Genomic DNA, 16,284 nt, shown 5'->3' with positions numbered 1-16,284 from the left:
GACCACACAAGCGAAAGCCAATTAAAATTAAAAAGCCTGCAAGGAAAGCAAGGATTTCTAACACGTATTCTAGGACTGTGGGCTATTTTTCACTTTTTGCATTGTAGATCAGATGTATGCATACCAGTAGGTATGAAGACTAATGACAGACCCTTTGATCTACATTATAGTTAAGAAACATCTTGTAAAATGTTATGATTTATAATGAGTCTTTCCAAGAGTTCCTTTACCTTCTTCTTCACTAATGCTTCTCTCTCTTTGTCTCTTTTCTTCCATTCCTCTGCAAGTGCTCGCATATGGGCCATTTCCTTCTCTTTAAGCTTTTAAAAGCAAAAAAAAGTAACAACGACCCCCCAAAACAGAAAAATAAATCAAAATTATTAGAAGTGCAACTTTAAAGAAGAGAATAGATTTAAGCCTTGAACCAAGATAATTTTTTTTAAAAAAGTTTTGCATGCCGACTGCTGTAACTCAGGATGTGATTCTGATAGTGAAAGGTATTTCTTAGCCTTAAGTACAACACACAATGTAAGTCCAAGTTTGAGAAAAATGTCCTAACCAACAGACATTAGATTTTGAGTATATTTTAAAAAGAAGCATGCAATACCTAAAATAACTTCAAGAACTAAAACACAGCAATAAATTTTGGCCAAAAAAAAAAAAGAATTTCAGTGCTAATATTAAACACCAATAATCTGGTTCTTGAGTGTCTTACTGTACTTCATAAACAGTAAGAGAAATTTGTAAAGGGGGTGTTTGGTACTCACTATGTAGCACCTAGTTCAGTAATCTGAAGAATTAACCTTCTTCCTTAAAAGTATGGAGGACATTTGTTTGTATATGTCTAAAGTTCAAATATGAGTGAAATTCTAGCTTTTTTTTTTTAAACAGTGGCAACGTTTAGGAAAAATGCAGTTAATATTTCTCTCACTGGTTTTGCTAAAGCTTCTCAGGTAGTAATACAGTTCAGGAAATGAAAAAAAAAGTAACCTGATTTTCAAAAATGTCCTCTTGCATTTCCTTCCACATTTCTAACTCCAGTGCTGCTTTGTATTCAAGAGTTTCTCGAGGTTGTGGATGGTTTTCAGAGGCACAATGAGATTGAGCATGAGCAACGTGCCGTTGTTGATCAGCACCTACACACTGATATAATAACAGCGGATTTTTAACTGGAAACTCCAATTTTCAAAGAAGTGTTCAAGGAAAATAGGTAAGATTAATGTAACATTTACTTGAGAAGAATCCGACACCAGAACTTCTTGTATTTTCACAAGCCCGTAGTCTTCCAAAGTGATAGTATATGAAAGCTCTGCTATTTTGTTGCCTGACCTATAAACAGCATTAGAATGTTATTTTAATGGAAGTTGTCTTAAAGTACAGAAAGTGAATTGTAAAACAACACACAATCCAGCAAAGTTGAAGTGCTAAAAGGTTTCATGTGAAATCAATAGTTATCTGCATAAGACATGAAAGGTACTCTCTCATATATATGTTGTTTTAACTTGAGGACTCCTTTATACATCTACAGGAAGTTTTAACACTTCAACAGGTAACTTGTCATTGGGAACATAGTTAGGTTAATAGATTAATATTATCAACACTTCCCTGTAACAAGAGAATAATTCAAAATTATGTCTGCAGTCTTAGATCCTTGTAACAAGTATACCTGTTGAATATATGCTGCTGACTTCACTTTAAGATCCTTGATGAATTTCAGTAATCCCATTTTTTAAAACACTAACAGCAACTTTATAGTCATGCACAGTATACATTACAGGGCATATCATGTGTGGTAAAATATCCCTGGATTACTAGAAATCGCATATCTGGACACCAGCATAGAGATTGCTAACTTTAAATCCACTTTTAAGTTTAACAGTTACCCGCTCTTGTATTGTTAAAAAATGTCTAGATAAGAGGTATTTCAATAAAGTATTTTGAAACTAGTTGCAGTTTCTGCTTAAGAAAACAGTTTGTCTATGTCTGCCTCATCTTTAATCATAGACAAAATGCAGTAAACAAAGGTAGTTTACTTCACAAAGATACTTAGAAAAGGAATGCAAATAGATCATCAAATTGAAAGTTATTGCTAGTCTAACACAAAAGTACACTGTAGCGTAGGCATATTCTTGGTCAGAAACAAAATTAATTATAAACTCATTTGTAACTACTCAGTAATGCAAAGGCCATTACAATCACTTAAACCTGGAAGCTGCAGAATTAGGTTTTGCAACAAAAGGCAGCAGTAACCACCACGGCTGTAGTTTTCACAGAAATTCTCTTCCAGAAAATACAAAAAGACAACACTAAAATACTTTTTACTAAAGTGAAGTCTTCTACACAGTCATTTGCAAGGAGAAAACAAACAAATCAAACAACATTTGCACTTTGTAGAGATTAACAAATTATTGCATTAAATTATTACAACTTTCTATCAGTCACTGATTAAAAAATAAAGAAAGATTCAAAAGAGTGTACCTCAAACCTGAGTAATAAAGTCAGTTTAATCTATCGGTGTAAAAATAGTCTCCACATCGGAAGATCAAAGCTGGCATAACACAGAGACCTCACTACATTTTGAGAATGCCATCTAGTGGTCAGTTTTTGTGCAAAACCAGGTTTCATTTTAAAAAACGTTATGATGTGACTCTTAATGCACAGTGAGATCATAAATTAACTCTCCACAGAATAGAGGAACGCTGGATTTCATACAAGAAAGTTTAAACAATAGAGAGCAGCCCTCTATTAATATGGGAGGAGGCATATCTCTATTGAGTCAGTAACCTGAAGTTTCCTGTGTTTTCATTTTCTGTAGGATTTGGGGTTTAAAAATTACTTTGGTCTTAACAGCACTTTTAAATTTCTGAAGTCATAATCAAGGTCTATTATAACACAGAAATTGAGAAAAGTCTAGGCACTGATTATTTTAATGATTCATACCATCAACAAGAACAGGAGAGAAGCAACTATATTCTTCATATATATTAAAAATATCCAGTTTCTCTGTGCACATGGACACTTATCTTCAGACACTATTAACCAATAACTCTGTTTCTTCTAACGTGTACAAGCTCAAACTCCTGCTACTATCACACATCTTAATCCTGAAACAGGAAAGCGCGCTAAGGGTGTGTACTTATCCTAATTTTCACAGAAGTCAGATGCACGTAAAAGCATAATATAGACAGTCTTTGCTGTTTTCTGTTTTGTAATTAAGTGCCTCGATAATATTTTTTCCAACTTTTTATTCCTTTCATCTGTCTGAGAAGCTTATATAAAGATTTATTACAATGCCTCTAGTAGGAGAGTAAGAGTGCACAATATGCTTGTGCCAACTTCTGATCTCTTGGATGCCTATTCCCACCCTTATGTTGCAGCACTTGTGCAGACTGTTTACTATTGAAAAAAATAAACAGGAGATGATTGTCTTTTTCCAGGGAAACAAACAACTCTTCAAAATTTGCTACAAAGTAATTGTTTTTGAACAGTATTACCCTTGTGCTGCTGTGACACTGACTGTTTCACTACAAGTCTGACGCCAGCATTGTTCACCACTACCACCCAAGAAACGCATTTTTTCTGAAGCCAGAACATTTGAAAGCTGCAGTCTTGCTACTCCTAGAAGTAAGTCTTTAGCTGTTTTATCCTTATGCCACAGTTCAACCAGTAAAGGTAATCTGAAAAAAAGAAGTTGTTTTAGGGTCATGCATCAACACAAAAGAGGAAGCACTCCTCCTATTCACTTAGGAAGAGAACCTCATGTTCTAAAAGTAACTTCCCAAATCACTGATGGTCACAACTGGCAAAAGAAATGACATAGGCTTACTGCCTCTAACTCAGAGGAATGAGACCAACTTACTCCCTCCCCCACCACTTATTTTGGTGAAATTATCATCCCTTTCTCCACTTACTTCAAAGAAAAATGCTGCAGTGAAAGCGACTGACTGAATAAGCTCAGCAGATCAAGATTTTAATTTATAGACACCTATAAATAAATTCTAGTCACTGTTACTCAAATTCTAGTCACTGTCACTCATAGTATACATCTCCTTCAAAAGAAAGGTATTTTGAAATTCCACATCTCAAATACTGAAAGCTGGTGGGACTATGAGGAAAATTGTTCCAGAAACCTAAACACTGTACCCTGCTTCCTAGATACTGCTGTATTTTCAAAACTATTGGTTAGTTATAATATATTAAAAATAAAAAAAATCTTTACCTATGTCATTTTAAGTAACATTTTCTTACAACTACGCTATCAACCTTCAATTTAACAACTTAGAGCAAGAATATTTGTTTCCATAAGCAGTGATCCCTGCAAAACTACTCAGATACGAGCAAAAAATCTGAGACTCCTTGACTTTAAACGAAAGTTTCTCTCAAGAAACTGAAAGAGTTATATACTAAATATTTGTTGGCCATCAGCACTTTGATTCTTTACAAATTCTCAAACTGAAAAAAAACATGAATTTGTGACTATTTACAGCAACTACAACAAACAAGGGTAATTAAAATAGAAAGAATGCAAATTATCACCTGCAAAATGTATCTTGAAGCTGACGAGGTATAGTTGCAAAGTCAAATGCACAATAGGACTGTGGAAGAAAGACTTCCATATTCTTTCTGACTTCTACAGGAGGGCTTGTCATGATAGGGGCTGCACTGCCAAAGAATGGATACGAGTACCTAGTGAAAACAAAGAAAAAAATAATTTTTAAAGAGTCAGTATTTTTTTCAACAAGAAAAACGTTTAAGTATCTTTAAGCATTTACTTTAGCTTCATTTATATTTTCTACTATTTTAACAAAAAAAACCCTTTGATAATCTCTATGACTGGATATCTCTCCTGAATACTATCTCTCAGAATGATAATGGACTTAATATACTGGTTCTTCACTTTTAATCTAAAGGAGGCACATTCTAGCCTTAACTGCCACACATAAACCAGGAGAAGTCTCTTACTAAAACACTACAAGCATTGAGGTGAGACACAGAAAGCTACAGAAATTCCCCTTTTAATCAAGTGGAAAGACAGCTAAAAAGTAAGACAACAAGTAGTCCTCCTTTTATAAGGACTGAATGATGACCTTTATTGCCTGAGCTCAGATATTCAAGTGAGACTGGATATAAATTACAGTGCAGGTGAAGTGTTACATGCTATCTTCAACGATGTAATGCTCACAAATTTAGTCATGAGTCAGATGAACGTTCCAAAATATTTCATTGCTGAAAACCAGCATTCAAAAGGCATCTGGCAGCATATTGCCAGTAATCCATACGATGAAGGCTTTATATTGAAAAGAAAGACACTATTATTACTGAGAATGAGATCAACAGAAATAAATCATACCTTAAAATACAGTTTACTGGAAAACCAACTTCCAGACCACGTATACTTTGCAAGTCTATTGAAAAGCAAAAATGGTGAGAGGATGCTGGAATGACAATTTTCTGTGCTGACACTGGCTCAGAACAACTGAATGCACCCACAGAGATGGGTTTTGATGCTGCTACTGGATCATTATCAGCTGAAAAGACAGAAGAGAATATGTGTATATTTTTAATAATTTATTCTGCCTGAAATAACAAAATATATTAAATAAAGGTCTCAATTTGAATGCAAATACTGGTAGGCTGCTTGCACATTTCAATTCCTTGTTAAGTTAATACCATGGAAAAATAGCCACTATTTTAAGTACTGCTTCCAAAGGAGACAAAAAAAAAGATCCACTAAAAGCCCCCACAAAATTCAGTCTACTTATCTTCTTATAAAGATTCTGTAATATTTTTCTTCTTTTATTTACCTTCAAAGCTATTTTATTTTATCTCACTGAAGAAAAGGCTGGACTAAGATATATTAAATTCATCAGAAGCATGCTGGTAAGACTTCAGTTTCAACAGTTTACATAATTTCTCCTAGCCAACTTGAGGGCATATAGAAGAGGTGGGCTCACAAAAACCTTCCTTTGCAGTATCTTAATTCAAAGCAAACTAACTAACCTGTTTACTTTGGCACTGAATAAACAGAGCACCAGGTCAAGTACAGTACTCATGTAAGGCAGCATCAACTATTGGTCCCAAGTTGAGCTTTAACTTTTGAAGTAAATAAACTAGTTCTGTAAAGCACATCTGCTATGCCCTTTAATTAGAACCTAGCTACTGTGACACTGATTTTATAATCTAGGCAGCTAAAGCTACAGTGAGTGCCTGTCCAATTGCAGCCAGATTTCTCAAGTTCTTGCAATGAGGCCAAATATTACCCTCAAAGAATAAAATGTCAAGCTACAAGTTTTACAAGCAGAGTCACCAAACTGTGTCCTCCAAAAATGTTAGAGACAGCAAAACAGAGAGTCAAAGAAACTGTCAGAGAAATACTCAACTGCATTTTTTAAGTGCTAGCTGTTCTGCTTTGCTTTGTTCATAATTATCTGAATTGTTTCAATTCTTGCACTTTTTAAAGAATTACATCATGGCTAGCACTGACTTAATTTTTCTCTTGCCTGTTTCTGAGTGTTCTTTTTTTTCCATTAACAATTAAAACAATAATTCAGTAATACTTCTATGTTGGCTAGTTAGCACAACACAGGAATGAAATACTTTGCACTGATTTGGGCAATATGTCACTAGACTGAGAGGTGCAATAAAATGGCTGAATACAAGTCTAAGGCTGACAGAGACAACCTAACAAAAATTACACATAGCCTACTGTTAAAGTTGCTACAATGGTCAAATTTTGTTTAAAATACTCAGGTCAATAAACAGTACTTAACGGGAATTTTGCAGACCTGGCAATAGAGGTGACTTTGCTCTTGTCTGAGACTTGAAAACTGGAAGCCCTTCAGTAAACTGCTTGTTAATGTCTTGGCAAGACTCAGTCATGAGCCCTGAAAGATAAAATGGACAAACTTGCTTTACATTTTACCAAAATTGTTAAAAAATTACTATTAAAAAAAAAAATTCACAATCTCAGATTTCTTAACTGCAGATTCAAACTATGTATTATCCACATATTAGAAATGTTAGAGTTCCAACATTTCCCTTGTTCTTCTACCTACAGAATGTGAACATTAAACTGATTCAGCTTTCTGAGCAAGCAGGATTTTTTAATGGTTACAGTACTGAACCTTCCCATTCTCAAATTCATGGAACTTCAACCTTTTAAGATTAATTTTCAAGCTGATAACCATCCATGTCACTTTTAGTCTACAAATTGCCAAATCTCCACTATGGCCCTTTCAAGAGTTTTCCACAAAGACCATGATCAAATTCCAACATTTACTCTCCTTGTGTTATTTATGCAAGTAGTTCTTGTTTTCTTGAAATTTATCACCACAAATACATATGATGTAAGAGCACGCCTGACAAGTAGGGAAAAAGACAGAGATACCACACACCCTTTTTCTTTGGTTTTGTGCCTTCTTCAGACTTAAGACTCTCCACTTCACTTTCTGTTGCTTCATTTTCTGCTACAGATGAGTGGTCAGCTTGAGTTAGAGCATTCTGTGATTTCTGTTTCAGGGCTTCTGTTTTTCCATTAGAAAGTGAAAGAACATTCTCCTGTAGCTGTTTAGTTTCAGTTGGAGCATTTGTGGGAATAAAAGGCTGAATGAATAATAGTTGTGTTATTCATTAGAGCTTGCATTGAAAAATTCTGTCCACAACATTTTTATAGTTTTAGACATTGTTCTGACATAGAAAAATAAAGCATTTAGAGCAACTTATTTATTTGAGTTTTCTACATACTCAACTATCAAATGCAACTTTGAAATTCCAATTTATTTTTTTAATATGAAACTGCTCAATAAGTTCAAGCAAACTAAAGTAACAATAAACAAATAAACTATACCTGGGTACTCAAGCTCTCCTTTTGTAGAGTTACAGATACCCCAACAGTAGGAGTCATATCCAAAGGCAGCTGTGGTAGTTTCTGCTTAGTCCTATTTGGTGGAACAAGGGCAAATGCTCCTTCTATTGCCAAAGGGTGATGATCAATCTCCACATTTCCTTTCTTCAGAAGTAAAGACAAGGGTATTTCAGTGCTTCCAAGAGACTGGTCCCCACAGCAAAGATGGATCTGTATACATACAAGATGCTATAAAGTAATTGGCATGGGCATTACCACCTCAACTGCCTGTTTATCCTCTCACTGTTGTATTTATGCTTCTTTTGAAGTGACCATCCTCAGTCCAGTTATTGCATACTGAGAACAACTGCTTTAGTGATATGAGAACAGCTATAAAATTCCAGTATTGAGTAGACTGGTCCATTATTAGCACAGTAACAGATCACAGCACTGCCCTACTGAGGACCTGGCCTATTATCCTCTCTGGAAGACAAATGGTCTGTGGCTTCACACAGCACAGATTCTTGCCCTTAATGCATAGGTATATAAAACACATGAATGCAAGGTAAAGAAGTTGCTGGAATGTTCAGTCTATGTACAAATATTCAGACTCCACTTAATCATCAAGGATTTTTGAATTAACTGTGTTCTTAATTCCTGGTAAAAATCATTATTCCTTTTTCAAAACTTGACTCAATTTTTCCTTCCTTCCACAGCTTAGTGTTTGTATACTTAAGAGACAGACAGATCTTAAAAGCAACATACTGTACCTTTTCTTAATAAAAGTTACTTTTTCAAACTTCACCCATATGAGTCACTTCTGATGTGCCAGACTGAAACTGAACACTGCACTCTAATCCCTAATTTTTTGTAATAAATGCTAAGACCTTAATGTAAAAATGTGTCAATCACTAATATATCTATCTACACCTTGGTATGTATAGGTACATACTTATATACACACACATCCTCAGTCTAGCAGATAACCCATTTTAATATCAAATTCTTTATTTTCGGGAAAAAACCAAAAACATTAAAAATCAGAATACAGTGTTCTGATTTTATATCCTAAATTTTAAAAAGATCAGTGAGAACTCAGAGAAACAGTACATCAAGATGTGGATCTGACTTCATGACAATTTGTTCCAGGTCACTCTTCAGCATGATGAAAATATGCACAAGTTCTCTGTATGTGTACAGATATGTAACGTATGGTATATTAAATACTAAGTTTCAAGACGCTGCATGCATTCCTCCAAAACTGTCATTAGAAAAGTATTTGAAGTCAAGATAAAAATATCTGAAACACTAGAAGTTAAACAGAAACACTCTTAAACTAAGTTGTAGGAGAAAACTGGAATGATATGGACACGTTTAAAGACAAATAACTTTTATATCCAAGATTTCGCATAACACTGCCTTATTTACTAGCTCTGTCATTAGAAATCCCATATCCTCAAAAAGTGTGTCTTGTTTTGTAATAAGTTCAGTATGAGACAGACAGATTGACATAAACACTTTCAATACTGCCCAGTATTTAGAATCATAGAATCATTTATGTTGGAGAAAAACTCCACCACTCAGCCCAACCATAAAGCTAACACTGCCAACACTGTCACTGAACTAATATCCCCCATTTATCGCTCTACCAGTCTCCATCATCTTTGTCAAATCGTGGCAGACAGGAGAGGTGCCTGAGGACTGGAGGAGAGCCAATGTCACTCCAGTTTTCAAAAAGGGCAAGAAAGAGGTTCCAGGAAACTATAGACCAGTCAGCCTCACCTCCATCCCTGGCTAAATGATGGAGCGGCTCCTTTGGAAGGGCATCTCAAGGCACTTGGAAGAGAAGAAGGTTGTCAGGAGTAGTCAGTATGGATTTACCAAGGGGAAGTCATGCTTAACTAGCCTGATAGCATTTTATGATGCCATAACTGAATGGGTAGATTCAGAGAAAGCAGTGGATGTAGTCCACTGCATCTGGGGAGGAATAATAAACTGCACCAGTACAGGCTAGGAGGTGATCTGCTGGAAAGCAGTCCTGTGGAGAGGGACCTGGGGGTCCTGGGTTATAACAAGTTAATTATGGCACAGCAATGTGTCCTTGTGGCCAAGAAGGCCAGTGGGATCCTGGGCTGTATTAGCAAGAATGTCTCCAGCAGATCAAGGGGTGTCCTTCTCCCCCTTCTACTCAGCCCTGGTGAGACCCCATCTTGAATATTACGTTCAGTTTTGGGCTCCTCAGTTTAAGAGGGACAGGGATCTGCTAAGGAGAGGGTCCAGGAGAGGGCTATGAGGATGATTAGGGGACTGAAGGGCATGGCTTATGAGGAGAGGCTGAGGGACCTGGGGCTTTTTAGTCTGGAAAAAAGAAGATTTAGAAGGGATTTGATAAATGGTTATAAGTATCTGAAAGCTGGCCAGGAAGGGGAGGACAGGCTCTTCTCACTTGTTCCCTGTGACAGGACAAGGAGCAATGGGTGTAAGTTGCAGCAAAAGAGGTTCCACCTCAACACAAGGGGGAACTTCTTTACTGTAAGGGTCACAGAGCACTGGAATAGGCTTCCCAGAGAGGTCGTGGAGTCTCCTTCTCTGGAGACTTTCAGGACCTGTCTGGATGTGTTCCTCTGTGATCTGTGTTAGATAGTATTGTCCTGCTCTGGCAGGGGGGGTGGACTTGATTATCTTCTTGCGTCCCTTCCAACCCCTAATATCCTGTGAAGGAATATCTCAAAACTGCTCAAATATAGCTCTGGCGTATTTCAAAATAGTATTTGGCTAAGCATTAGGGAAAAAAAAAAGCACAAAACAACAAATTGCCCTTATTGTTCAATGAGTGCTGAGGACAGTGATTTTAGAACTTAGACAACAGTGACCTGAGCAGCTGGCATGGGCAAGGTCATCACAGGCAGAACAAAGCGGGACTCTGGATTGCAGATGGTCTGATTGCAGAGCATATTCTGGAGCTCAAAGCTCTTGCGAATACCACATTAGCTCTCAAGGAGTATCATGTTTCAGCACTACCTTGTATCATTAAATGTAACCCATTTTACTCCAGTGACTGTACTAAAGAGACTGAACTCCTTCTGAGCTGTGAAATATGCTGCTAGGATTTCCCATGTATCAGTCAGGTAATCAATTTATATTCGAGCCAAAAATACTGTCATAAAATCTAGGTTTGTAAAGAAAGAACCTTTCCAAATTTCAGTTTAAGCCATATTCTATTTCTTTTATTTTCATTCACATTTGAGAAGAAACAGCTTACCTGCAACTTTGACTGTCCACAAAGATACATTTTAAGGACATCAGCCGTACTACGTATTCGAACTGAAGCTCTTTCTGGCTCGAAGTTTGGATGAATTAAATCAGTGAAAGGTTCATTTGTGACATCATTTCCAAGTAATGAGTAGTAGAAAAAAAACTCAGGCCTTTGTACAGGAAGCTTCATAGTACTAGGAACTAGCTAAAAAAAGATGCAGAAAAGAAGAATGTATCTCTTTCATTCATGTACAGTTACAGTAATTCTTACACATTAGCTTGGAAATTAAAGAGCTTAGAGTGATCTCAAACTGCTGAGCAACTGATCTAACAACCATTTTGCACTACATATAAAACAAAGGTATATTAACATGGATAAAAAAAATAAAATAACGTACCATAATGTGCAAAACAACCCATTTTGCATTATCTTTAAGATTTATCAGCACTACAGGCTGGAACTAGTATCATACACTCAGTAATATCAAGAACTGCACAAATATTTAGAAGTAAGGATTGCCTCCACAAATATTTATATTACAAATAAAAATCACACACTCAATATGTAATCCATATTAACTTATGTGATTGAATAAAAGAATGGGACAGACACATCTACTTCATGTAGCCTCTGCAACTGTTGAGCTCAATGCCTAAAAATGCACAGACTGATCACAGCACATTTACTTTGCAAGGCCCTATAATTGTGATACAGAAAATTATTTTCTCTGAAAAAAAAGATGAGACTGAGGAAAGTTTATCAAACACTACAAGTTATAGTATATCAACTAAAATCATGCAGGCTTGGAGTTGTGACTTTCACAGTAAATGAGCACATCAGTATTTTAAGTCAGACAGTGTACTACAGTACAGCATAAACATAGCAACTGAGGTTTAAAGCTGAAATAATCACATTAGCATGCCAATTATTCAACCAAGCTGATAAGCCCTTTCCTTAGGCAACACACAAACTCTACTGTTACGTGTATCTTACAGATCTGAAAAGTGTTTTGCAATGTCAGCACATGGGCATCACACTGAAAAATGCTATTATCCTTACACACACTTTTTATATTGTATTGCAGTGTAAACATATGCATTTCATGAAAGTAAGTAAATGCAGTTTTAGTGCTCCTAAAGAATTCTGATCTTTCATCTGCAATTGGACAAATAAGCACTATAATAAAGTTTTAAATTTCAAATTAACATATATTCATTCAGTATGTGGCAATGCTATTTATTGCAAGAAAAATATGACAAAAAAGCCCACCTCAATAGAAATAAGGCATCAGAGAGTGAATATTCAAATATAGGATATTACTCCTTAAAAACTACATGTAGCAAGGAATCAAACCTGTTCTAACTGTGTGGCAAATGCAATGGTTACAGACATGACAAAGTAGTCTCTGCAATGCTCCGGTGGTCCAATTTGATGACAACCCTCTTCTTCATTCAAGACTGGCACAATACTTTTAGGGTCTATTCCAGAAAGAAGGACAGATGCTAAAAGGGAAGAAAAACACATAAGTTACTTGTAATTTTATTAATCAGGTTAAGGTGATGATGAATTTAGAACTGTGAAGAGGTTACCCACAGAACAGGAACAGAAGGCATTACCGTAACATAAGTACAAGAAATTCCATTGGTTTTATGGAGGCTTGGTTTTCAGAAATTAAGTGGATAAGCTTTCAGGTGGGGAATGAGGGTGAAGGTAAATCTTTCTGGTTTGAGAGGAGCCTTTCATCAAGTTCAAGGATTTGTTTTAAAATACTAAATTGCATAAAAAATTTACAGATTAAAAACATTACTGAAAAGCACAGCATAGACACCTACTTGCATTAACATTTGAGCTCAAATAGGGTTTTGCTGCTTTTCACTAATTACTTTTTAGAGGAAAGTACAAAGGAATTCTGAAGTGGAGTAAGTCTTGGCAGTTGATTTAAAGTTCCCACAAAAGTATCAATAAAACAGGATTAAGTACTGAGTGATTTAAATTAGATTAAAATCCCATCAGGAAAAAATAGTTGTCTAGCCAACAAGCAGAAATAACTGCACTACTTTATAATTCCAAGCCTAAGCTAGCAAAATTACATGCACTGAAGAAGCTCCTTCCTTATTTATTTTGTTACAGAACTGTCTAAAACACTGAAATATGAGTATAGTGCCCATAAGGGCAGACCATGTCCCTGATTCTGATCTTAAAGATCAGTTGGTTTGCAACTCAGCCCATATGAAAGTCACTCAGCTACCTTTGGAAGTTGCTACCCCAAGTTACATTTATTGACTGTACAGAATTTGCACCGGCAATGTAATGATATTTAAATCTTCTTGAGACTTAACAAATTTGCAGCAAAAGGTATGTTCAACTGGCACAGTAGTGTTTTTTATTCGGTGATATTTTACTTACCCTTCCCTCTAGCAGGTGTATCCTTTGCTTTAAAACCACCAACCAGTGCTTTTGAATCAGTCTCCAAAACAACACCTACTTGTATTTCGGATTTAAATTTTGTGTACTTGTTACTAAGAAGAGGATACCACTTTGGTGCCTACATAATTTAGAAAAAAAAAAAGCCAAACAAACAAAATAAACAAAAAGCATTTTAAAAACCTTAGTCAAATAGCATAGTAGTGTTACAGAAAAAATATGCTTGCTCTAGCACTTTTACCTTTATAAACAAGTATCTACAGAAATACACTTGTGCTAGTTTGAACCTAGATAGAATGTTTTGGTGAGAAGAACTTGATTACAGGCTGAGAAAAGGAAACAATGGTGATGTCTACTCCACTCATAGGCTTGCTGAGATGTATAAGAACAAGAACACAAATACAGATAAGGGAGTCACCCTCTGAGCTTTGTGGGCTGCACCTCCCTCTCTAACCTAACCTGCTGTGCTAGTTTGAAGCAGGCTAGAATGTTTTGGTGAGAGAAAGTAGATAATTGGCTGTGAAAAGAAAACAATGGTTATGTCTCCTTCCCTCACAGTCTCGCTGAGAGGTATGGGAACAAGAAAGTAAACATTAGATAACACTTTCGCCATTTTTTACTCACTCTGCTTCTGGCTTCGGACTGAGCTACATCTCCCTAACCTCACTGCCACTAACCTTGCTTCTTAACCTCTTGGCTGAACCTCTATTCTTCCTTAGAACTGGGGTAAGATTGAGAGGGGCAGGGGGAAGGTGCAGGGGTGGTTGAGAGCCCCTCCTGGGGACTCAGGATTCTGGGAGGGGAGTTGTGTTTCTGTATTACTTTTAACTTGTATATTTCTGTATATAACTGTATATACTGTAAATATCTGCTTGTATATTGTGCTAGCTGTACATAAATAGCTTCATTTCTATTCCCAGAGCCCACTGAGTTACCTGGATGTTTCTTAAAGTGTGGGGGGGTGGATAACACCTAAACCACGACATATTTTTATTTGGCACCCAACGTGGGGCAAATTCATTTGAGTGACTGTTAATTAACTCTGGGAATCAGAATGAAGCTAATAAAGCAGCTATTTTACTTGGTGGGGGCTATTGTGTGGCCTGTTTGCTGTTTTCTTCTGTACAATTGGATAAAAGACCAAATTGGTTATTTCTTGCTTCATGTAGTTTTTAAGAAGGTCAAAGCTAAAGTCACAACCATTTTCTGGTCCTGGAGTGATTTCATTCTCGGGTATGCTGGTTTTAATGTCACTGAAAATCTTACCAGTAACATTACAGGTGTATTTGTCAATAATATTACAAGCAATCAAAATACTGCTTTAGCTATAGCCCTGATGAGAGTAATTCACCCCAGAACTGAGATGCCAAATCCTTGTAGCGATTTTTACTCAAAGCAAATTGCGGCATGTCTGGTGTGTGTCATCCTGGCTCTTATAATTTTTGATTTTATAATACTTTTAATATTCTGTGTGAAAAATTCAAATGCAGTGCCTGTAAGAACTAGGAAAATTTCTGTCTCGAAAGCAAATGGCTCAGCGTCTCAGAAACAGTGTATCAGTGGAAATCATCAACAATCTCCTTCTCCCCAGCCAGTCTCTATACCACCTCTCTACCAGTCAGGGGCACAGCCAGGGATAGTCCCTGTACCTACTTCTCCAGATTCTGGGAAAACTGACAATGTTCCTGGCGGGAATGATAACAAAGATAAAAACACGTCAGGGTTGGCAGGCATCCCAGGAGCACAGGCAAATAATCCCACTAATACTAATAACACCAGCTCAGCCAGTTCAAATCCCCAGCCAGCAGACCAGAACCCTGTTAGCTCTAAGGCAGATCTGAACTCACAGACCCCAGGTCAGTCCCGCAATGATTCAAATCCTCCAGTAGACATGTCCAAGTCTGCTGTTGTGCAGGCCTTTTTGGCACCTGCTAAGGCAAAAGCCAAGACACAGTTTTTGACAAAGTGTGATTCAAAGGAGGATGTAAGAGAGGGGACCTCTGGTGAGCAAGAGGAGGAAGGGGAGGCATTTAGTCTGCGAGACCTCGCAAACATGCTGAGATCGCAGTACTCAAATGAGAAGAGCGCTGTGAGGTTGGCTGCCAAGAAAGAGGATGGTTCCAATGAGTTTAAGAGTGCTATTAAGAAGGTTCTGTTTCTAGGCCAGGGACAACCAGATCAACAAGAGGAAGAGGAGGACGATGACATCCAGGACTCCAACGATCCTCTCAGAGAGGTCAGGAAAGTTAAAAAGGAATATTGAAGGGAATCAGGTGAGCCAATCCTAAGTCGGCTAGTGAGATGCCGTAGCATTGGTGCTAATGCCCTGCAGGTAGGAGACAAGTCTGCCAAGCAGCTGGGACCACTCACCAAGGAGAGTGGAGTGGACAAATACCGAGCAAGTCCTCTTGGTACGGTTAGCTTGTGGACATGCCTTCTGTTGGCTGTGGCTATGAGATATCCTTCCCGAGATGATTTGCCATGGGCTGCCAAGAAGTGGAACACCATTGAGCAGGGAATTAAGCTTCTGAAGGAGTTTGCTGTGAAGGAAATGCTTTATGGAGATCATGGCACACATGAGCCTGATGACATTCCTCTTGGAATAGGTCTCATGAAAAAGCTCATTAAACTTGCTCCTTCATCCTATGCTAACATCTTGGCTAGCAAGTTTCTATCAAGGGGTGATAATGAAAGTTCTATCACTGTTGGTGAATTCACTGACCAGCAGAGGCAGGTAGAGGACAGCTTGTCACATTCTGGT

The 16,284-nt window shown here is 37.1% G+C and overlaps 1 protein-coding gene across 1 annotated transcript in view; it reads right to left on the bottom strand.

Moving 5' to 3' along the window:
• CEP120 (centrosomal protein 120) overlaps positions 1-16,284 on the bottom strand; it is a 45,454-nt gene that overhangs the window by 19,695 nt on the left and 9,475 nt on the right. Inside the window, exons 4-15 of the mRNA XM_064176837.1 lie at positions 13,506-13,644; positions 12,453-12,601; positions 11,106-11,303; positions 7,847-8,074; positions 7,395-7,602; positions 6,786-6,884; positions 5,351-5,528; positions 4,537-4,686; positions 3,495-3,677; positions 1,233-1,329; positions 991-1,143; positions 231-320 (exon numbers count right to left, since the gene is read on the bottom strand). Coding sequence (XP_064032907.1) covers positions 231-320; positions 991-1,143; positions 1,233-1,329; positions 3,495-3,677; positions 4,537-4,686; positions 5,351-5,528; positions 6,786-6,884; positions 7,395-7,602; positions 7,847-8,074; positions 11,106-11,303; positions 12,453-12,601; positions 13,506-13,644 — 1,872 coding nt within the window. The remainder of the gene's footprint in view (positions 1-230; positions 321-990; positions 1,144-1,232; positions 1,330-3,494; positions 3,678-4,536; positions 4,687-5,350; positions 5,529-6,785; positions 6,885-7,394; positions 7,603-7,846; positions 8,075-11,105; positions 11,304-12,452; positions 12,602-13,505; positions 13,645-16,284) is intronic.

This window comes from Pogoniulus pusillus, chromosome Z (assembly GCF_015220805.1).
Source record: "Pogoniulus pusillus isolate bPogPus1 chromosome Z, bPogPus1.pri, whole genome shotgun sequence".
NCBI lineage: Eukaryota > Metazoa > Chordata > Aves > Piciformes > Lybiidae > Pogoniulus > Pogoniulus pusillus.
This window is presented reverse-complemented; position numbering and strand designations above follow the sequence as displayed.